At 47.2% G+C, this 23,664-nt stretch overlaps 1 protein-coding gene across 4 annotated transcripts in view; it reads right to left on the bottom strand.

The window, feature by feature from the left end:
* Window positions 1-2,206: 2,206 nt before the first annotated feature.
* TUBGCP5 (tubulin gamma complex component 5) overlaps window positions 2,207-23,664 on the bottom strand; it is a 37,009-nt gene continuing 15,551 nt past the window's right edge. For 3 of the 4 annotated variants that reach the window (XM_053912961.2, XM_053912963.1, XM_053912964.1), the window contains 16 exons: window positions 23,039-23,128; window positions 21,580-21,673; window positions 20,749-20,995; window positions 18,232-18,434; window positions 17,152-17,267; window positions 15,401-15,669; window positions 13,452-13,650; window positions 12,160-12,348; window positions 10,866-11,048; window positions 9,375-9,459; window positions 8,894-9,014; window positions 8,149-8,294; window positions 7,085-7,210; window positions 6,177-6,265; window positions 5,395-5,495; window positions 2,207-3,842 (listed from right to left, as the gene is read on the bottom strand). In XM_053912961.2, the coding sequence (XP_053768936.1) occupies window positions 3,796-3,842; window positions 5,395-5,495; window positions 6,177-6,265; window positions 7,085-7,210; window positions 8,149-8,294; window positions 8,894-9,014; window positions 9,375-9,459; window positions 10,866-11,048; window positions 12,160-12,348; window positions 13,452-13,650; window positions 15,401-15,669; window positions 17,152-17,267; window positions 18,232-18,434; window positions 20,749-20,995; window positions 21,580-21,673; window positions 23,039-23,128 (2,305 nt within the window). In that variant the 3' untranslated portion in view covers window positions 2,207-3,795. The remainder of the gene's footprint in view (window positions 3,843-5,394; window positions 5,496-6,176; window positions 6,266-7,084; window positions 7,211-8,148; window positions 8,295-8,893; window positions 9,015-9,374; window positions 9,460-10,865; window positions 11,049-12,159; window positions 12,349-13,451; window positions 13,651-15,400; window positions 15,670-17,151; window positions 17,268-18,231; window positions 18,435-20,748; window positions 20,996-21,579; window positions 21,674-23,038; window positions 23,129-23,664) is intronic. The other variant, XM_053912962.1, reaches the window with a different exon arrangement.

Genomic DNA, 23,664 nt, shown 5'->3' with positions numbered 1-23,664 from the left:
TTGTCACGCGAAGTCCGTAGTTCACATGAGGGCTCGCTCCTGCTGTCGTACTTGCTATGGGTTTTGACGAATGTAAAATGACGTGTCCACCACGATACGGGGACATGAATTGTTTCCCTGCCCCCAAATTCTCTCTTCTCACTACGCCTGATCTTTTTTTTCTTTTAAAGATTTTGTATTTTTAGAGAGAGGGGAAGGGAGGGAGAGAGGGAGAGAAACATCCATGTGTGGCTGCCTCTCACATGCCCCCTACTGGGGACCTGGCCCGCAACCCAGGCATGTGCCCTGCCTGGGAATTGAACCCACAACCCTTTGGTTCACAGGCCCACGCTCAGTCCACTGAGCCACACCAGCCAGGGCTCAACACCTGATCTTTTTACTGTCTCCATATTTTTCCCTTTTTCAGAATGTCATATAGTTGGAATCATCCACTTGTTCTAGAACCATTTGTTTAAAAATTTTCCTTTCTCCATTGAATTTTTTAGAGAAAAAAAAATCAGACGACTATCCAGGTATAAATCTATTTCTTGACTCTGTCTTATTCCATTAATCTACCTGTTTACCATTTTGCCAGTTGCACACTAATCTTTGTCACTAGCTTCATATGAAGCCCTGAAAGCAGATGATGTAAGCCCTGACATATCTGTCTTTCAGACTTGCATTCATTAGTCTCAGTCCTTTGTATAGTCACATGAACTCTAGAATCAGCCTGTCTACAAAGTGCCTGCTGAGCCCTAGCTGGTGTGGCTCAGCAGATTGAGCACCGGCCTGCAATGCAGAGATGCCAGTTCGATTCCCAGTCAGGGCATAGGCCAGGATTGGGGGCCACGTGCCTGGTGGGGAGCACATGAGGGCCAACCATACATTGATGTTTCCTTTTCCCTTTCTCCTTCCCTTCCCCTCTCTAAAAATAAGTAAATAAAAATTTTAAAAAAATAGTGCCTGCTGAGATTAATTTGGATTGTGCTGATTTTATAGACATCCCCTGTTCATGGACTAGAAATTATTGCATTTTGCTGTGTATAATGCACACTTTTTTAACCAAAGTTTTGAGCGAAAAATAAGGATGCGCATTATACATGGGTAGAATATTTACATGCCATGGCACAATAATCCCATGTATAATGCTCACCGAAACGTGGGTGCGCATTATACACAGCAGAATTTGGTAAAGATACTGAAAACGGTAACACTTCTGCAACTGATCCACAGATTCAGTGCAATCCCTACGAAAATTCCAACAGCCTTTCCCCGCCCCCGAATTTGACAAGCTGACCCTAAAGTCCACATAGAAATGCAAGGGATCCAGGATGTGGAAAACAATCTCAACAAATTTACAAACCTGGAGGAGTCACATGTCCTGACTTCGAAACTTGCCAGGCAGCTGCAACAATCGTAACACCGTGGCAGTGACTCAAGACCCGACATAGCAACGACTGAGACAGAACTGAGGGGGCAGAAAGCAGTGATTCCTGATGAGAGTGCTAAGACAATACGACAGAAAAGAGCAGTCTTTCCAACAAGTCACGCTGTGACTACACACCCACACGTGCAAGGATGGGATGGGACCCTTCCTTCACACCTGTGGTCAGGCCTGAACTCTCACGTGCTGCCTCGCCAAGGCCGACCGTCCCCTCGCTCTCCAGGTAGGTACCCATCCAGCTGGCTCCCCTATCAGCTGGTCCAGCAGCACCTGACTTGGACCTAACAGGCTGCCCTCCCTGCCGGGTCTCAGCACTGTCCACACAAGCACATCCTCCTAAGGGACCCAGGGGTCACTACAACCTGGTCACTCCCCCCAGCACAGTCCCTGCTGGGTTTCTACTCACGCTCACACTGTTGTCTGAGAACGTGCTTTGTAAAGATTTTATGTATTTATTTTTAGACAGAGGGGCAGGGAAGGAGACAGAGAGGGAGAGAAATATCAAGGTGTGGTTGCCTCTCACGTATCCCCTACTGGGGACCTGGCCCATAACACAGGCATGTGCCCTGACTGGGGATCGAACCAGCGACCCTCAGGTTTGCAGGCCGGCACTCAGTCCACTGAGCCACCCCAGCCAGGGCAGATTTGTATGACTTCTACTTTTTAAAAATCATCAAGGTGTATTTTATGGTCCAGGAATGTGGCCTATCTTGGTGATGGTTCTGTAAGCTGAGGTGTGCTCTGTTGTAACTGGTGTCCAACCAGACCTGGGCGACGTTCAGGTCACACCTGTCTTTGCTGAGCTCACAGGCCCGTCTGTTCTCCCACATGCGCACTTTCTTCACCAGAGCCCCAGCACGCTCACCCGAGTTGTTTGAATCTCCCAGTCTGGTAATCCCGACACCTCTGCCCAATTTGCGTCTGGTTCTGTGCCTGCTCTGTATTCTGTCTTTTTGTATACTGGAAATTCCATGTTTGCCCTGGCTGGTGTGGCTCAGTGGGTTGAGTGCCGGTCTGTGAAACAAAAGGCCACAGGTTCGATTCCCGGTCAGGGCACATGCCTGAGTTGCACGCTAGGTCCCAGGTTGGGGGCACGCAGAAAGCAACTGAACGATGTTTCTTTCCCTCTCTCCCTTTTTCCCTCCCTTCCACTCTCTCCAGAAATAGATGAATAAATTCACTTAAAAAAACGACGGACGTGATGCACTTACTGGGTAAAAGCACTGAGGTAGACAGGACTTTAGGGGGACCTTTGAGGTGTCTCTGGGTGGGAGCTGTGTCTGTTTCAGCATCTGCCAGAGCTGTGGGCATCAGAGGCTGCATCAGGTCACAAGGGACGCTTTCGTCCATTGGGTGTGATGAGTTTGGTGACGTATGAAGATCTGTAGGCCAGAAGAGCCAGGCCACCACTGTTTAGAGCCTCGGGGACTCGAGCTACTGTCCATGGGCATGGGGCGCAGCCACTGCCTGTCTCTCAGTGGTCAGGTGACGCTGTGACATTTTCTTTAGACCTGGGAGTAGCTGTGCGGCCCCTAGCATCTGAAGGTCACCTCTGTGAATTTCTTCCAATTTGAGCGGGAAGCCTCACAGCTGGGCTGGCTCCCAGAGGGGCTGCTGTTCCCGCGGACACACCCTGGCGCAGCAGGGTGACCGGGACGGCGTCCGAGGAAAAGGGCCCAGGTGCTTAGCTCTGCCGCTGTTTGGTTCAGTGCTTGTTTGTGAAAAACAAACAGTAAATAAGTGCTCAGCCATAAATGCTAGGGACGTACAGAAAGTACGCAGAGGAAATGTGGAAAAATGGAATAGTAAGCACAATTTTAGCCAACAAAAATGGCTCAGACATGGCCAACGATAGTACGGGCCGACAGCTGGTCCCATGTCCAGTTGGCCTCTACCTTACTGGTATTGGTTGAAGTCACTGTCCTTTTTGGAACTCTCCAGGTACCTAAAATTCATTTTTCAAACAGGTCAATGTAACACAAGCTTTAGGGAAAACAGTGTGTAAAACTCTATCCAAAAAACTGGGACCGTGCAAAAGGAGAATAAAAAAATGTAAAGTGCTTTATGTTTAATACTAACAAGTCCATTTACAAAAATGATACAATTCACACCTAAGGTATCGATACCATGAGCGCACAGCTTACAATAGGACATGTAAGTGTGAACGACCTATGTACAGTTTCCATCATGGACATAATTTTATACACACAAACCTACACACTACCCGAAAAGCCTCAGAGAAAACACCTCCACGTGCTTCCTTGTCTAGACGGTAGACAACAGTTTTGAAACGGTTCCTACTTCTCAGCTGCACGTGGTGCAGATATACACACGTGGAGGTCAAGTGCGAGGTGTTTATCACGTGGGCACATCTAACTTTGCTCCATGCCGGCCATGAGGGACAGGGCTAGGGACTCCACTGCGGGAAGAATGACAAGGTTAAAAAAAATAGGTTGAAATATTTGAAAATGTCGGAGAAAGGTATTAATCAACACAAAACTGAGGAGTATTTAAAGACGTTTTCTGTTTTGAATTAAAACAGTGATTATTTTTAATGTGTGATAAAGATGATAATCTTTATCTATTAAATGCAAATTGAAAAAGTATGCTTTATTTCTTTTTTTAAAAACAGATTTTCTTTATTTATTTTTAGAGAGGGGAAGGAAAGGAGAGAAACATCAATGTGTGGTTGCCTCTCATGCGCCCCCTACTGGGGACCTGGCCTGCAACCCAGGCATGTGCCCTGACTGGGAATCAAATTGGCCACCTTTTGGTTCAGAAGCCAGAGCTCAATTCACTGAGCCACACCAGCCAGGGCTGATTTATTTCTATTTTGGATCATTTTAATTTTGAAAGCAAACCAATCTGTGCATGTCACTGAAGAAATCATATTTGTTCCTCGTGTCGTAAAATCTGCAGTCTGTGTGTAACAAAATGCCAAGTTCTGATCTATGACCACCAGTTTAAAAAGGAAGAGATCCCTGTGTTCCTCTTCCACATTCTAACGCAGCGCTTCTAAAAAGTTCAGCTGTTCGCCCGGGCTGGTGTGGCTCAGTGGATTGAGTGGCGGCCTGCGAACCAAAGGGTTGCAAGTTCGATTCCCAGTCAGGGCACATGGCTGGGCTATGGGGCAGGTCCCCAGTAGGGGGTGCTCGAGAGGCACCTGCACAATGATATTTCCCTCTCTTTCTCCCTCCCTTCCCTTATCTAAAAATAAACAAATGAAATCTGAAACAAAATGGTCAGCTCTTTGCAAGGGGCACAAGGAACAGATTAATCCTGAATCCTTTTCCAAAACCGCTGCAAAGAGAACACTCAGGCCTTTGTTTCTGCAAATCCCACAGCTCTCTCCTCCTGCCTCAGCCTGCAGATGACTGCTTGCTCTGACGTGTCTGTTAGGAAGCCTAGGGAGCTTTAAAACTGCTCAGAAAAACCCCTCGGCTTTTCAAAAGGAAGAGTTGCAAGGGCTACACACAATAGGAAAGTATGACTGAAATCTATTCTGCCCTCTGCTTTTTTAATAATGGTTTCAGCCCTGGCTGGTGCGGCTCAGTGGATTGAGCACTGGCCTACAAACCAGAAGGTCGCCAGTTCGATTCCCGGTCAAGGCACAGGCCTCGGTTGCAGGCCAGGTCCCCAGTAGGGGATGTGAGAGAGGCAACCACACACTGATGTTTCTCTCCCTCTCTCCCCCTCTTTAAAAATAAATAAACAAAATCTTAAAAGATAACAGTAATAATAGTTTCAGAAACCCACTGGTATATGCTAGAAAGCAAAATCTGTAGTGTCTGTGTTTTACATCTTAATATTCACTCCTCCCAAAGTAATTCTGAAAAAACAATCGAGGCGTGGTACAGCTGCTGAAGGACCTTCCAGCTGTGAAAGGGGAGAAATCCCATTCCTCATGAGACAACGTGCAGCCTTTGCACGGGAAAGCGGAAGAGCAGCGGGATTGTCACGCGCATACTCACAGTGCGGAAAGGACCCCCTGCAGACGGCTTTGTTTAATATCGTGACCAGGAACACGTGGCAGTTTTTAAAATCGGACTCCATTTTCTCTATAGATTCCATCCTAGGAAAGAAAGTACATTTCAGTTAAGTGAGTGCATGTGGGGTTAACAGGTAGGTTACAAGATATCTCTGGAGTAATTTCAAATGTACCTCAGTTTAACTATTCAGAATGCTAAGTATAAAGACTGTAAAATAAAATATAAATTTTCCTGCCCTACTTTTTGTCCATCGAGGCATTCTATTTGCAGATATGTATTACATCCCTAGAAAAAGAATCCCAGGCCAAGGCTGGTGTGGCCCAGTGGATTGAGTGCCGGCCTGTGAACTAAAAGGTCCCCAGTTTGATTCCCAGTCAGGGCACATGCCTGGGTTTCGGGCCAGGTCCCCAGTAGGGGGCACATGAGAGGCAACCACACATTGATGTTTCCCTCCCTCTCCTTTTCCCTCCCTTCCCCTCTCTCTAAATAAAAAATAAATAAAATCCTACAAAAAAGGTAAAACCTACAGAACTACACATGAAAGTAATCTAAGGATATTTTTGCTTGTCCTCATTAAAAGACTTCCGCTGTGTCTTATTATTTTAGGGCTCATAAACGAATCATACAACCCAAGGTGAGCAGATTCTTCAATTCTTTCCTTAAACTTAATTGGTATGGGATGTTTAGCCGAGATGAAAAAGCCTCCCAGGATGAAGCCCATTGAAACGCTCACAACGCGGAAATCGCAGGAGCCACATGCTTACCGCCAGGCCCCCAGCCCCGCCTGCCAACCGTCCGCAAACAGGAGCGCCAAGTTCAACACCTTCGTGATGGCTTCCTTCACAAAGCTGACCTGCAGAGCCAAGCCGGGGCAGAATGCAGCTCTGTGACTGCGTTTGGACACGGACACCACACTCATTCCCTGATTCCAATGTCACTGAGACGGCTCACCAGCACAATGGCCATCTGGCTCTGAACAACGCAGCCTGGGACTGGCCATGCACGCTGTACCCATCATGTAGGCACTGGCAGCGCCGCCCGCCCCACGGAGCAGCTGCCGTCTCCTGGGACGGCCGCCGAAATTCCCCGGTGAAATGGGGCAGGTGATTCCCACGGCTGTGAGGGGAATCCACCCAAGTAGTCACACGCAGGGGGACGTGCCTCCTGCCTGGGCCCCACGTGCAGGTAAACCGTCCAGCTGCATCCGAGTGCAGAGCAGAGGAAGGGCGGGCTGCCTGCACGGGCCCCACCTGTTTCTCGTACAGAGGCTGGTCATGCGGCCTAAATTTGTAACCTCACGTGATCTGGACTTTCCTTAAAGAATATTCTACAGAACAGCCCTGGCTGGTGTGGCTCAGTGGACTGAGCATTGACCTGAGAAGCAAGGGGCTGCCGGTTCGATTCCCAATCAGGGCACCTGCCTGGGTTGTGGGCCAGGTCCCCACAGTAGGGGGTGCACGAGAGGCAACCACACATTGATAGTTCTCTCCCTCTCTTTCTCGGTCCCTTCCCCTCTAAAAATAAATAAATAAAATCTTTAAAGAAAAAAAAAAGGAATATTCTACAGAACAGAAGCTTAGTGACTATAAAGTCCCAAAGCAGAGAGACAAGCTGGCTTGGCCAGCCTCACTCCCGCCTAAGTGGACGAGCTCGCGGGTGACTTCTCACGTACCTTTTCTCTCAGCAGACATCGATCGTGGATGGTTGACAGATACCTATAGTGGATTTTAATCAGCTGATCTAAGTCCTTGGCTTCCTCGATTTGGTGTTGAAATTCCAGCCCTGTACTGTGAAGGATCTTGGAAGAAAAGGTAAAAAGGTTTCATCAGATTGCTTCTCTGAGAACTGTGGGCCCCACACAAAAGTCTTCACCAAACCCTTCTGCTTCCTTCAACAGTTCCATCTGCCAAGCTGATGAAAGACAGCTCTTTCAGGGGTGGCATTCTCCTCCTACACTGTTGGGGGCCCATCTGTGGGGACCTCCAGTTGCCCAGCAACTGGACGCCTCACTTTGACCAACAGACCATTCTGGGTAGGGAGGGGCACGTATATGCAACCAGACGGAAAAGTGTACTGATATTTTTTTGAAATAAAATCCATCAGGTAGCTCTGTCCAGGTGGCTCAGTTGGTGGGGTGTCAACCAAAAGGTTGTGGGTGGGACCCCCAGTCAGGGCACGGACCCAGGTTGCGGGTTCAGTCCCCAGCTGAGGAGCATGTGAGAGGCACCAATCGATGTTTCTCTGTCTCCCTTACGTGTAAGAAAAATGTACTTTGTAACGACCTACTTCTGTTTTGAAGAAAAAAAGCACATAATCTGCCTGTAACTTCCTACGGACAGTGCCCACCAGCCTGGCAGAATCTGGCTGTCACTAAAGATTGAAGCCATTTCCCAGGGGCAGCTGTCACCACTGACCAAAAGTCAGAGGACCATGGAGCAAGTTCAGAAGGCAATGCAAAAGAGGGGGTCTGGCCGTGCCCATCCCAGGGGGACAGGAGGGGCAGTGGACCTGGGATACACGTGCCCGGGCAGGTGTAAAACTGCCCCCCCACCCCCAAAGCCCGCTGCCCCAGCGTTTTACAATCAAAGTGTGAACACGTGCTATTTTCACGCAGACACACGTGCTGCAGTCCGCAGCCTGGAGCTACGCGGTGGGCTCTTCCAGGTTTCCGATTCCACGACCCGTGATTCCCTATGAGCGGCCGGGTACGAGGTGGACAGACAGACAGACACGAACCCTGGTCATGATGTAGTTGTGTAGGCTGTTCACGAAGTGCATGAGCTTCACCCGCAACAGGAGCATGCGGTGAATCTGCTGTCGCACTGGTTTCCTCTGTGGGCCGCAATGGAGTCCTTCCTGCAGGTGTGGTTTCTCGGCTAGCTCTGTGAGAGAGTCCCAGAGCGGCATGGGTGGCGAGCTCCGCTCCCAGCTGCTGAGGGTGGGGCCCCTGCAGCAAGGCCACCACGGTCGCAGCAGGGACCCCACCTTCAGTGTCTCTGGGAGAGGACGCCCTGAAAAGTTCCCAGAACACCTGGATGGTCGCTGTCATGGAAATGCAAAGGCAAAGTCCCAGGAACTTGTCATTAAAAACTATCACGTAGCCCTGGCTGGTGTAGCTCAGTGGATTGAGCACCGGCCTGCGAACCAAAGGGTTGCTGGTTCGATTCCCAGGCAGGGGACATGCCTGGGTTGTGGGCCAGGTCCATGGTTGGGCATGGGAGAGGCAGCAGATAGACTGACGTCTCTCTCCCTCTCTTTCTACCTCTCTCCCCGCCTCTAAAAAGAAATAAAATGTTTTTAAAATAATGTTAACTCTAACGTCTATAAAAATGCTGCTAGAGATACACGTTATTTTTGGTCCTTGTGTATGCATTAAAAATGGCCAGACCACCAACTTCTCCTTTTCAGGGCTCAAATTAAACTATAATTTAATTTCAATTATAATTACAGTTGATAATTCAATGTTCAATTATAATCTTACCACCAAATAGTAACACATCCAGACTGTATTTTGCCCACTTGATTTGCAGCAGGAGAAGGAACACCTGGTTGTAAATTTTTTGACATTCTGAGCTTATAACAATGTCCACAGGCCATGGGACCTATGAAAACAAAAATGGAAAATTAGAATAGAAGGTAACCCACTACCTGCACGTCTTAACTGTTTTTATCCTCACCCTAGCACATTTTTTCATTCCTTTTAAAGAGAAAAGAAGGGGGGAAGACAGACAGAGAAATAGAGAGAGACATCAATCTGAGAGAAACATCACTCAGTTGCCTCCTGTATGTGCCCCGACCAGGGATCGAACCAGCAATGTAGGTATTTGCCCTGGGTAGGAATGGAACCCGCAACCTTTCGTTGTACGGGACGGTGCTCTGACTCACTGAGCCACGCCAGGCAGGGCTTGCACTTTTTAATTCTAACATCCAACAGTGTTCTTACAAAGGGTGTCAGCACATACCTTGTAGCTCAGGGTCAGGCCATCGAGGATATGAACAGGGAGTTTCTTCTTAGCTGTGTCCACGTTTTCAAAAGATATAGAGAGACTAGAAAAAGAAATTTCAGTTTCAGTGGGTGCAAATATGCTCGTATAAAAGGCTCTTTCAAAAAAACCATCATCATTTTAACATTTATTTTATTTACATCGTATTCCAAAAAAGACACTGTATTTTACAAAGGGAGTGCCGATGTTTCAATATAGTCATATTTTCTGGCATATATTCCAGAACAGAAATTTAGTTTTGGAAATAAGGAAAAGTTTTCAAATATTGAGTTTAGTCGTATAAAAAAGACGAGATACTCCATAGCTGTCGTTGGTTAATTAGGAAAAAGGATGAAGGCAGGGAGCTCAATCTGGAAAAGCCCAGGCAACCAGGGCTCAGAAGCGGACCTCTCTGCTCAGTCCGGGCGCGTGCGGGTGACCAGGGTGGGGTCTGCTTCTGAAACAAAGTGTCGCGCACACGTCCCTAACACTGCTTCGAATGTACCTCTTGACAGAAAGCAAGCAACTGCCCCAGCGCATGGGAATGTCCCTGTGCCGGGAGCTACGTGGGCACATGGAAATGCAACCACCACAGTTACCTTCTGGGAAGGGAGGAGGCTTGCAGGGACAGAAACGGAAGCTGGTTCTCCCTAAAAGAACCTTGGTACCAATGATTTCAACTTCATAAAGGCACAGCTGTTTAACTAATTGAAAAATAAATGACACTGGGGGCGGGGGAGCAGCAAAGCAGTCCTGGAAGAGGGGCATGGGCTGTCAGAACAAAGCTGGCCCAGTGTCTGTTGGCGCTGGTTCGATCCCACGGAGGATCAGAGGCGGCATCGCAGGACCATAGTCCCAGCCCGCAGTGAACTCTCAGGGGCCGCGGCTGCTGCTGTGACTTTGGAACTCTTACTACTTATTATAGAGCAAACCAGGCACGTGTTAGGGTAACGTGTTAGTGACGCTCAAAGGAAAACCAAAGTGGAATCGGTCCTCCTTCACATACGCCGAAAACATCAGTGTGAGCTTATGCTTCATTCTGCTCTTCCTATGGATGTCCTAGCTCCGTCTGCTGAGAGCCCAGAGGTGGTAACTACCCAGGGCTGATGGATCTATTCCAGCACCAGATCAAGGGCCTCTGAAGCCACCAAAGAGCCGTGACAAGTGCTCGTAGGAGAGGCACATGGGCCCGGGCAGGAAGAGAACAGGACGGGCCTGGACACTGGACCTGAGAGATGGGGGCTCCCTGGGGTCAAATGATGGCTGGCATGGCTCAGTGGATGGAGTGCTGGCCTGCGAACCAAAGGGTCGCTGGTTCTATTCCCAGTCAGGGCCCATGCCTGGGTTGCGGGCCAGGTCCCCAGTAGGGGGAGCGCAAGAGGCAACCACACACTGATGTTTCTCTCCCTTTCTTTCTCCCTCCCTTTCTCTCTCAAAAAAACTAAATAGAAGGTGCCTCCCATACTTTACCGTGAACTGTCTTCGGGATAACGCTGTCCGACTGCCTCTTGGAGCTGGACGTTAAGAAAAGACACGTTTTGCCAGGGTTCCTTTTCTCTTATTTTATCAAAAATCGATGTGTAGAAGTCATACATGGTATCTCCACCTTCCATCAGGAAGAAATTCCTCATGGCCTGCAAGTACTCCACCAACCTGCAAGGAGAGGCAGGAGGCATGTGAGGGGGGCCGTCCCATCCATCACAGGCTTCGTGCGCCAGCGTTCGCAGTGACGCAGCTTACACTCTGCGCTGATAGTGGTCAGAAATACTAACGCCTCTTAGGTGCCTTGTCCATAATAGGTGTTCTTTTTCCTGAACACAGAAAACTGGGCAGTCAAAAAGTGTGACCCAAAAACAAAAAAAAGGAAATCAAAATCCTACCATTCATAGTGAATTTTCACTGTTACTGTTTGGGGTATTTCTTTCCAGTCTTCTTTTTCTGTGCCTTAAAAATATATAGTCCTCATCACATTATGCTGCTTTTTAAGCTTTAGGAACAAAATATGTGGGGGAGGGTAGAGGGCGGAGGGATTGAGCAAAAAGGAAACAGGATTCGTGGATGTGCACAACAAATATGGTGATTGCTGGGGAAAGGGGGGTATAAGGGGAGTAAACGGTAATGGAAAAAAGTGCAATAAAGATTAATTTAGCTCTGGCTGGTGTGGCTCAGTGGATTGAGCACCAGCCCGCGAACCAAAGGGTTGCCAGTTCGATTCTCAGTCAGGGCACCAAGTCAGGTTGCCAGTAGGGGGTGCACAAGAGGCAACCACATATTGATTTTTCTCTCCCTCTTTCTCCCTCTCTTTGTCTAAAAATAAATAAATAAAATCTTAAACAATAAACAAAGATTAAATTAAAACACAAACAAAATATGTTATTTAATACTCTGTGTAAACATTTGTGTTAACTTTACTAAGTTCATACATGATACGACTGTGCCATATTTATTGAGATGCCAGAATTTAAAGAACTGGTAACTGCACATTTTCCCCTCTGATGGCAAATTTTGTGATGGGCATTTTTGTGCAAAACTTTTTCCGTTTTTCTTTTGGGATAGCATCTCAGACATAAACGAACAATTACATTTCATAAGACAGTTAAGAAAACATTAAGGTTAACTGCTTCTCTCAAAAGAAAATTGTTAACTGCATATGTATTTCCCACTGTAATAAAAACTGACTGGAAATACAGGTTTTAACATAATCGCAACGGTTCTTGAAGCGCGATAAACTGCAGACGACTTCTGAAACGCAACTCCCCCAGACCTGTAATCTTTCTTCAGCGTCCGCATGAGGTTTCCGCAGCACTCGAGATACTGCTTGTCGATGTGGGGGTAGAGGCAAGATCTCAGTGTTAACTCAAACGTCTGGCACGTCACAGACTCCGAGGACCTATCCACACAGATATCTCCACCTGCAAATTTCTCATGAAAGTCGCTCTGTTCCAAATACAACCTTTAACATAAAAAAAAAAAAAAGTCTCCTTTTAAGAGCAGCTATCAACAGGATTCTCTGAAAGCAAAACTTCAGAGAGCCATTTTAACCGCTAGTTTTAAAATGACCAACTATTATAGAAAGAGAGAAATCTTTCTTTTTTAATATTTATTTTTAAAGACTTTATTTATTTATTTTTAGAGAGAGGGGACGGGGAGAAGGAGAGAAACATCAATGTGTGGTTGCCTCTCGCGCGCCCCCTACTGGGAACCTGGCCTGCAACCCAGCCATGTACCCTGACTGGGAATCAAACCAGTGACCCTTTGGTTTGCAGGCCAGCACTCCATCCACTGAGCCATACCAGCCAGGACAGAAACAGAGAAATCTTTTTTCTCAAAATACACCTTGAGTGAACCAGCTGTTCAGAGTCCCTTCTGCCTTCATGGTCAAGCACTTTGGCCCTTTCTGGACACCAGGGCCACTGGCAGTGAGTGACATCCTCTGGTAACGGCGCTGTGTGGGTACCAAGCACCTAAAAGCCCTGCAGAGCCAAAACGCATGTTACGCATAGGGAGGGTCTTGCTCACTGGGTGTGTCTGCCCGCCCACAACCCAGACTTCTTAGAGTGTCTTCTGTCCCAGTGACAGCACTCCCATGGGTCTAGGGCATGTGACAGCCTGGGGACGTTCACAAACATCAGGGAGGCCAAAGGACACATCTGAAATAAGTGAGCACAGTGTCTTCTTGTGCTCCATTCATTCATAAGGTAGGATAGGCTCCAAAGGTTTTTATCTTTAAGTCCGGGAAGCCCCCGCCTGGCAGAAATAAATGGTACTAAATAGGGCATAGATCCTGCTATTTCAACCACCAGAAATGTTGGGGCTGGGCCTGGACTAGTGTGGCTCAGTGGATTAAGCCTAGGTCTGCAAACCAAAGGGTCGCCAGTTCGATTCCCAGTCAGGGCACATGCCTGGGTTGTGGGCCAGGCCCCAGTAGGGGGTACGCAAGAGGCAACCACACACTGTTTCTTTCCCGCTTTCTCCTTCCCTTCCCCTCTCTAGAAATAAATAAATACAATCTCCAAAAATAAAAATAAAACAACAAATATTGCAGCTGGGATTCACCTGGCAAAATTGACAGCCAGCAGCGGGTCGTGAACGTCGTCCAGTTCAGGGTGTCTCCCGGCGATGCACTGCATCTTAATGAGGTTCTCTTTGGTTGCCTGCTGCTCCGTGCGGGGCTGTGCGGGGGCATCTTCTCCATGTCGAAGGCGTGACTGTACCGACTCCAGAAAGAGGGTGTACAGGCTTTTCCTTTCTGCATCTGAAACATACAGATGTCAGGTTACTTAATATTAAGTAACATTCAGATATATCATGTGACTTAATCCAATGGTAGCCTGGTATTTTCCCTCTGGAAATACTATGAGAGCGTATTCCTGCGTCGTTACTTTTATAACACGGTGCCACCACACATTTTTACGCCCTGTCAGACAACCGTGAAGTTCAAGGTTAAACATGAAAGTGTAACCTAACTCTTTTCTGAACAAGGTGTACCATAAGCAGGACACTTGAAAGTTAAGTTACCATGTACAGCACTTCAGAATTTTATCGGAAAAAAACACTCCCAAGATTGGCCCTGGAAAGCTCATTACATTGTATTATTCCATCAAAAGGGAAATATCCCAAAGTGAAAATATTATTCTTATTTTTTAAATTTTTATTTACTGATTTTAGAGGGGGAGAAGGGAAAGAGAAGGGGTAGGGGATTCAATTTGTTGTTCCACTTATCTATACATTCATTGGTTGATTCCTGCATGTGCCCTGACCAGGGATCAAACCCATAACCTTGGTGTATCTGGATGATGCTCTAACCAATTGAGCTACCCACCCGGGACAACTGAAATTATTATTAAAAAAGATACAAACTGATGTAACACTAAGCTGATTTATAAACAAAACGACCATGGGTCACATTTATGCCTATCAAATCTTTTCAGACAGTTGATTAAACTTTAAGTACGCTGTTTAAATAGCATCAAAAAAGACTAGAAATAACATCAAGATTTTCTTGAAATCTACAGTCCAGTCTGAATTGCTCAGCAATGAATTCCTATCTGCCAAGGTTTGTGGTCTTCAAGAGTGACATGCTGCACGATATGCAAGGACCAGTCTTGCCCTGGGTGGCGTAGTTCAGTGGATTCAGCACGGGCCTACGAACCAAAGGGTCACCGGTTCAATTCCCAGTCAGGGCACATGTCTGGGTTTCGGGCCAGGAACCCAGTGGGGGGCTCACGAGAGGCAACCACACATTGATGTTTCCCTCTCTTTCTCCTTCCCCTCTGTGTCTAAAAATAAATAAAAATCTAAAAAAACCCAAAAGGATCAGTCCTCAGGAATCAAGAGTAAGGAAAATACATGTGGAACTTATTATCACTGCCTTTCAAATACAGTGCTACAAATTTCTTTGTCTTTTTCTTAAAGATTTTATGTATTTATTTTTAGAGAGAAGGGAAGGGAGGGAGAGAAATATCAATCATTTGCCTCTAACACACCCCCAACTAGGGACCAAGCCCACAACCAGGCATGTGCCCTGGCTGGGAATCGAACCAGGGACCTTTTGTTCGGCAGGCTGGTGTTCCCTCCACTGAGCCACACTGGCCAGAGCAAATGCTAGACATTTCCAATGAGGACAACATTTTTTTTCTATTAGAAGCGGCATGATCTACTCACTTCATCATGGTGCTAATTTCCATGTAACTAGAAGGTTTCGATGATTTTCAAACTACCGGTGTGGCTTGCTTGGGCGTAGTCTTGCAAGCCAAAGGTCGCGGATTCGATTCCCAGTCAGGGCACAAGCCTGGGTTGCGGGTTCTGTCCCCATTTGGGGCACATATGAGAAGCAACCAAACAATCGATGTTCCTCTCTCTTTCTCCCTCCCTTCCCCTCAATCAAAAAATGAAAAAAACAAAACAAACAGAAAACTACAGCATCATTTTGTATCTTGGATGACAAGGGCAAAGACAGCAGCAGAGCCCCTCCTGCCGCGGACAGGCGAGTGGGAAGGGCCCACCTCTGGCCGTGGCCTGGCCCGCGGTGCTGTCCCCGGCCTGCAGGTGCTTCAGCAGCTGCATGGACTTGCCGGCCATGATGATGTGCTTCAGGACGGGCCTGAGGAAGGACACCATGGTGTGCTGCCGGCTGCAGGGCCCCTGCTCACTGCCCGAGCTCGCGCTGGCATTGTCACTCATTTTCTCTTCGTTTTCTGTCTTTTCCGACACACTGTAGAGCGTGTAGGTTGCGTACCAGAAGTCTCTGTGATTTACTGGAACGTTTTTGTTTCTGTAGAGATTCCCAAGAATGGTAAACGTTCATTCTTCTTCCAAAACAACAGTATGTCTGTTTTAGCTTAGCCACGTGTGAGCCAGACATTCCCAGACATGGTAACTTCCGTTATTGCTAAAACGAAGCAATGTCCGCGCAAAATGGGAAGAGTTTATCTGGCTTCAGCTTAACATGGAAATGTGGCTAAATACTCTGAATGGCTGAGATAAACATCTAAGTAGAAAGTTGCCTGAAGTGGAATTAAACAAAATATGATTAATCTGTTCATCTCCTGCGAGAGTAAGCTCCAGACTTCTCCCTCCACATAAGATTCTTTTTTTAAAAAAAGTTTTTATTTATTTTTTTAGAGAGAGGGGGAGGGAGGGAGAAAGAGAGGGAGAGAAACATCAATGTACGGTTGTGTCTTCTGCGCCCCCCACTGGGGACCTGGTACACAACCCAGGCTTGTGCCCTGACTGGGAATCGAACCGGCAACCCTTTGGTTCACAGGCTGGTGCTCAATCCACTGAGCCACACCAGGCAGGGTCTGCACAGGTTATTAACAGGACTGCTTTGAGTAATGAAATGATAGATACTCCTTATCACCGAAGAATAGTGACAAAGGTGAAACAGGACAGAATGAGAGACAAAAGCTGGACTAGGGGAAGGGCTGCCTCCTGTATCTGAGCACCGGAAACAGCGCCATCTTTCCAGAGCTCAGAGGAGTTACCGCACCCTTCCTGCCGAGGGAAATGAACAGCTGTCAATAAAACCACACACCCACACAGAGCAGCCAACTTCGCACGGAGTTGAGATGCAGATTCTATGATTGTATTCAGAAAAATCAATTAACTAAAGGGTAAAAAAAAAAAAAAAAAAGGAAAGAAAAAGTAGCATGCTGGCTCCTGTGGGTCCATACTTGGGAGTGTCATCCCACACACTGAAAGGTCGAAGGTTTGATTCCCAGTCAGGGCACATGCCTGGGTTGCAGGTTTAGTCCTGGGCGGGGTGCGTAGCCAATCAATGTTTCTTTCTCACATCAATGCTTGTGTGTGTCTCTCACTCTCCCTTCCCCTTCCTCTTCCTCTCTCTTTGAAATCAATGAATATATCCTCAGGCGAGGATTAAAAAAAAAAAAACAAGAGCAGCTAATTTGGAGAAATAAATACATTAGAGGCCTCTTCGGTAACGTGTTCATACTTTGTCTGACCAATGCTTTACCCTGGAATGACTGGAGCGGCTGGTTGTTGCCAGCGCTCGCTTTCAGGGAAGTGCTGCGCCTTTCCCCAGGCCAGCCCGATACGGACACACTACCATTCAGAGAGGCAGTCTGCAGAGTGGAGCCGTGAACCGACACAACGCCAGCAGAAAGATGTTTGGGGGCTGCACCCCGATGTCCCCTATGGTGAGCACAGAGCTCACTTGGCTGAACTGCTCTCCCTCAGTAGCACCTGAACCAAGCGAACACACCCCGCATGCCCCGTGCGCAGCCAAGGTCACCTCTGAATGATGAACTCGCGCGCGCAGTCGCCCAGGTGGCCGTGCGCGATCCACTCGTCCACGATCTGCAGGTAGGGCCGCACAGTCTCCACCCAGAGAGAGAAGAGCAGGGAGACCTGCGGGGACACACACACAGGCCACTGTCAGCGCGCCCTCGTCTTGGCATGAGACAAGGCTGATGTGCTTTGGAGACCCCTTCTAAAGAGTGACCAGGTTTCTGCTTTTTGAAGCAAAATAAGAAATTAAAACCCCAAACCATGTGTTATAAGATCCTTGTGAGGAACTCACCTATTCACAAGATGAGCTCATGTCTGTAGGACCCCTGTGAGTGACGGTTACCCAGGGACAACAGGGACACAGTTTTCCTATCTAAATGGAGCTGTGAGCAAGGTGTCGGACACAAGGAATGAGGATATGGTTTCATTCTACTGCACTTTGCAGGAGGAAAAAACTGCGCGGCCGAAAGAAACCGGCCTCTTTTATGTGGAGCCGCAGGGCCAAAATGGAGAGAAAACAACAGTACACCAATGGGCAGGGAAACATAGTTAAAACACGTGCCCAGACAAACCTGCGGCTTTCCAGAGTGTAGTCTCTAGTGAGCGCTGTGTTTTATTAAACTGTGGTAAAAAATATATAACATAAAATATACCGCACACCATTTTTAAGTGTAAGATAAGTATATTCACACTGTTGTGAGAATAGATCCCCAGAACATTTTCACGCTCAAAACCGCAACTCTTGCTCTGGCTGGTATGGCTCAGTGGGTTGAGTGCCGGCCTGTGAACCAAAGGGTCACTGGTTTGATTCCCAGTCAGGGCACGTGCCTGTGTTGTGTGCCAGGTCCCCAGTAGGGGGCGCGCGAGAGGCAATTGAACACTGATGTTTCTCTCCCTCTCTTTTTCCCTCCCTTCCTCTCTCTCTGAAAATCTTAAAAGACAAACACACTGAGAAGCTCATTTCAAAACCTTGCACAAATATCAGACATGCTGTGACTTAAGCGATGTTTCTAGAAAGAGCTGCGGCAGCTGTGCCAGGGCAGAACAGAGCCACATGCTTGAGACCAGACAAAGGGCCACGTACCGTTTGCTCAGAGGCTTCCCCCACGTTGTCATACTCGAGAATGGCCTTGTACAGGGTGTTAAGCAGGTGAGATGCCCGAACGACGTTTCGCGTGTCCGGAGGGACCTCGGCTATCCCGGTGCTAAAGACTCTGTGCAGAACCTTCAGCTGCCCCAGTCGGGGCGACAGCTTGTCTACCACGATGGCAAGAGTTACTGTGGTATCTGCAAGAGTCAAGGGTCACACTTGTTAGCCACGAAAACCATGCAGTCGGATACGACAGAAATGCTCAGCCACGAGGGAAGGCACAACCGACAGGAGGGGGCTGCGGTTTCCTCTCCTGTCGCACAGGTTCATGTCCCCAAAGAAACCACTTTCTAAGGGGGAAAAAAACCGAACTCCCAGAAAAACAATGTATAAAGGAGCTGATGGGGAAAAACAATGTATAAAGGAGCTGATGGGGAAGGAAGCATAGTGATTCTTAGACAGAAAGGCACTGGACCTCACTTTTAACCAAAGAATGCAAATTAAAACTTATGGACAAAAAAAAAAAAATTTCCCAGACTACAGTGGGGCTGCTGTTTCAGGGGCCGGGGGGTGGGCACTGGCTACGAAGGGGCGGCAAGAGCCAGCTCTGACTCCTGAACGTGGAGGGGGCTGTGGGAATCTGCACACAGGACCACATGTCACAGAACGACACACACATCTTACCCCCAGTCCCCCCCAACAAAAAAGCAAGTGCCCGCAGAGCGGTAACGCCTGCAGCAGGTCTGCAGGCTCCTCAGTGTGTTGTGAGGGGCAGGTCCTGGTTTTGATAACAGACTGTAGTGACGTGCGGGGTCGGGTGGGGTGGGGGGGGGGGAGTCGGGGGATGGGCACAGGGGACTGAGAAGTAGGTGGAGCAGCAGCTGCCATCAGAGCGGAGGGGGACGAAACCGCACCAGGCGGCCATTTCACTCCAGTCACACAGGTGAGGACCACAAGTTTCCGTTAGGTGCTGCCTGCAAGGGCGGCAAGACACTCAGTGGTTCCTGTCGAACAATGTGGGATCTACCCAAATCACCCCGCTGCCGCCTCTGCCCAGCACTCCCACGCCTTTGTTTAATTAAATATTTAATTTATTTATGTTTAGAGAGAAGGGAAGGGAGGGAGAAAGAGAAGAAGAGAAACATCAATGTGTGGTAGCCTCTCATGCGCCTCCTGCTGGGGACCTGGCCCACAACCCAGGCATGTGCCCTGACTGGGAATCAAACCAGGGACCCTTGGGTTGGCAGGCTGGCACCCAACCCACTGAGCCACACCAGCCAGGGCGTCGGAGTTCCAGCTCTGAAGAACTTACACTACAGACAGCTTGCTGCCCGCCTACAACCAATGACGTGGCAGTGGTTACCACTGCCGCGCTGACAGCAACAGCAAAGGTTCAGAAGCAACCTGGGTGTCCACAAGGGGACTGGTCTGTGATGCATCCGCCCAGCAAAACACAGAGTTTGTGAAAAAGAATCAGGAGGCTCTTTATATACTTACAAGGTAATGATCCTCAAAATTTAAATAAAAATACGATTTGAAGGGAACAGTGAATAGACTTCCAGATCTACCTATACAAAAATGCACTGATTGCATTGTCTAAATTATTTCTGGCCCTGGCTGGTGTGGCTCAGTGGATTGAGTGCCGGCCTGTGAACCAACGGGTCACTAGTTTGAGTACCAGTCAGGGCACATGTTTGGGTTACGGGCCAGATCCCCAGTAGGGGGCGAGAGAGAGGCAACCATACATTGATATTTCTTTCTCACTCTTTCTCCCTCCCTTCTCCTATCTCTAAAAATAAATAAATAAAATCTTTAAAAACAATTATTTCTGAGAGGGTACACAAGCGACTAAGACTTGGTTCCCTCTGGGGAGAGGAACTGAGTTCTCGCCTGAAGAACTGGAGTAGGAGGAAAAATTTTCTTTATTTTTATCCTCACCCGAGGACACGCTTATTGACTTTACAGAGAGGCGAAGGGAGGGAGGGAGACAGGGAGAGAAACACTGATATGAGAGAGAAATATCAAATGGCTGCCTCCCACATGTGCCCCGACTGGGACTGAACTGTGCCTGAACCGGAACCTAGGCATGTGTCCTGACTGGGAATTGAACCTGCAACCCTTTGGCCTACGGGACAAGGCTCTTAATCAACTGAGCCACACATGCCATGGTCGAAAAATTTTCACCGTGTTTCGTTATTATTTGAATTTTTAATGGTACATATGGCTTAAAATACAAATTTAAAATAATTTTGGCCCTGGGCAGTGTGGCTCAGTTGGTTCGAGCACTGTACCACGCACTGAAAGGTTTCAGGTTCGATTCCCAGTCAGGGCACATACCTACGTTCTGCCCCCAGCACGGGCACGTATGGAAGGCAATCAATTGATGTTTCTCTCTCTCTCTCTTTAAAAGCAATGAAAATATGTCCTCAGGTATTGACAATTAATAACCTAAATGTCATTCCAAGTGTGAGTTGCGTGTCTCACGAGTAAAAGCGAAGAATATTTAAATACCATTATTGATGATGCACTTCTCAATTTCTGTAAGTTCTTCTTTGAAAGTAATGAAGTATTTGTACAGGGCCCACATGAAAGCCTGGTAGGTTCGGAAGGGGGCTTCCGTGAGCTTCTTGTGGCCATTCCCGTTCCCAGGCAGCGAGCTCTCGGGGCCGTGGCCCATGACCTCGTCGATGAACTCCTGGAGCTGGAACACGACCTGCCCATAGGCCGCCATCTGCTCCAGCACCGACCGCAGACAGCTCTGCCAGGGCAAACGGTAATGGGATATAAATGAGGCACGGGATTATTTCAAACCAGTCTCTGCGAGCTTCAAATCCACATCCCCTCGCTGTAACATAGCTCCTTTGTGCCCGTTTGGAACGGTAGGCTTATGAGATGACAAAATAATAAGACAAATACTTAGCTTCAGATCCAAAAGGTAGTATGAACGTTAATATCTACAGGATATGGAATCAAGGCTTACACTTTTTTTTATTGGATTGTAATAACTTCATTTTTTTCCTTAATATTTTTTTCAAGGCTTATACTTTTTGAAGACTTGGTTCCAGGTAAATGCACTACAGGCAAAAAATTTACAGTATACAGCTTTCCCAGTATAGAAAGACAAAGAAAAAGGAAAAACACCAATTAAAACTAAATATAACATTACAACAACACTAAAGAATTCTCTAAGCACTGTGAAGATGAACAAATTAATTTTGCCTTTTGGATCTTAAGATATATTTAGTAGTTTTACTGTTGAAAAGTGCTCTAAAATTATACACCCATGGTTTACACAAATCCCATGATTTAATTATCGTATATGGTCAACTCAGGTCAACTCACGTGGGTCAAATGGGTGACTGTGATGTTGTTCCTCACAGTTATCTTCCCATCTATCAACTGAAAGATAAAGAGCTTTTTGACTCCTGAAAGTAACCTGAAATGAAATAAGAAATCTAAGTATACTTTAAGTATATTAAAATGTTCGCTACAGTAATGATTAAGAATTTTTAATAAAAGACGGAGCAGAGAGGTCCAGTGAGTAGAAAACAGAAGACATTCCTCTTCTCATCTGATTATGTTAAGACTCAAGACACGATCATCTCAGAGTGAAGTTCACACAGCGTTGTCAAAGCGTTTCCTCCCATGGGAGGCGGTTCGAAAAGACCTTCCTGGTTTTAAGAATATCAACGTTAACCCTGGCTGGTGTGGCTCAGTGGACTGAGTGCCGGCCTGGGAACCAAAGGGTTGAGTTGCTGGTTCGATTCCCAGTAAGGGCACATGCCTGGGTTTTGGGCCAGGTCCCCAGCAGGGGGCGCGTGAGAGGCAACCACACATGGATGTTTCTCCCCCTCTTCCACTCCCTCTAAAAATAAATAAAATCTTTGAAAAATATTATCTTAAAAAAAGAAAAGAAAAAGAGTGTCAACATTATGCTTCTGGGCAGAGGGGACCGGAAGCTGGAGATCCGAGTGACGGCTCTATGGGTCGCACTGGTCACTGTCCTTTTGTGGGAACACACTCTAATATTTTAGCTTCCTGGTTCCCGGGGCTGGGGCACAGGCAGACTGCCATTGAGGCCCTCCGCCTGTTACAAGCGGTAGGCAGCACACGAGGAGCCTTGCGTCGAGCCCAGACATTAGCGAAGTGATGGTGTAACTTAGTCTAATCATATAAACAGTGTCTGGCACAAATAACGCCCCTCCTTACTACAAAATCATAAGCGTGTCATTCTGTAATATGACAATGTCACACTCAAGCACACCAAAGGACATTTAAGGTGAAATGTTCAAATTTAAACTATAAATTGGTACACCCATGTGATTACCCTACCAACCACACGTGATCAAGCAGGCCTTACTTGTGCCGGACCCTGTATATGAAGCTATTTAAAATGAAAGAGAAGTAAACGCATCAACATCTTAATCTCCACAGTGGAAAATCAAGTTTGGGTTTCTGGAGGCCCCAGTGCAAGTCGGGTGCCCACTGGGAACTGCTAGGGTTCACACCTAGAGGCCTGTTTCTAGTTCCCATGTGAAAACCCCTGGATGCTTTTCTTTACACCACTAATAAAGTCATCTAGCCCTGGCTGGTGTGGCTCAGTGGGTTGAGCACCAGACTGTGAAACAAAGGGTCACCGGTTCAATTCCCAGTCAGGGCACATGCCTGGGTTGCAGGTCTGGTCCCCAGTAGGAGGTGCACGAGAGGCAACACGTTGATGTTTCTCTCCCTCTCTTTCCCTCCCTTCCCCTCTCTCTAAAAATAAATCAATCTAGACTATTGATCAGGTGATAGGACCTACCAGAGCGTTTCCCGGATAACCTGTGTCTCGGTAACAAAAACTCTGTCATCTGGAATGTACAAGGGGTCACTGCTATACAAGTGTTGGTCCCTATTAGAAAGAAAATATCAAATGTCAGTGAAAAGGTTTCTCCTTTAGTGAAAGTAGTTCTCAAAGAACAGATGCAACTGAGTGGTAATTTACCCAAATCTCAGTAAGCCAGTCAACATACCTCAGGCTCTCAATGCCCTGCCCTATTCATTTTCTCGAAAAGCAACTTCGGAATGATGGCACTGTTATGTTTATTGCTGGTTCAGACAAACACTTAAACTACGTATCTTTTTCTTTTATCAAAATGGCAAGGGTATTTTTGCAGTGAGTGCACTGAAATGGAGATCAAATAAATGGCAGTATAGCAATCCATTACCTTTGAAAATCAAGAGGCAGCTTATAATTAAAATAAGAATTTCCTGTTAAAGGTAAAAAATAATTGAAAACTGGTCAATTCACATTGTTAAAAACACAGTCAGTGTGAATCGCACATCAAACCAAATATTAACATCAAAGTTTTTTTCCCCCAAAGGGCAAACCAATGAAAAATAACTTTTTATTTCACCAGCCAGTCTAATGCTGTGGTTTGATGTCTC

Source organism: Desmodus rotundus, chromosome 10 (assembly GCF_022682495.2).
Source record: "Desmodus rotundus isolate HL8 chromosome 10, HLdesRot8A.1, whole genome shotgun sequence".
NCBI classification, from domain to species: Eukaryota; Metazoa; Chordata; class Mammalia; order Chiroptera; family Phyllostomidae; genus Desmodus; species Desmodus rotundus.
This window is presented reverse-complemented; position numbering and strand designations above follow the sequence as displayed.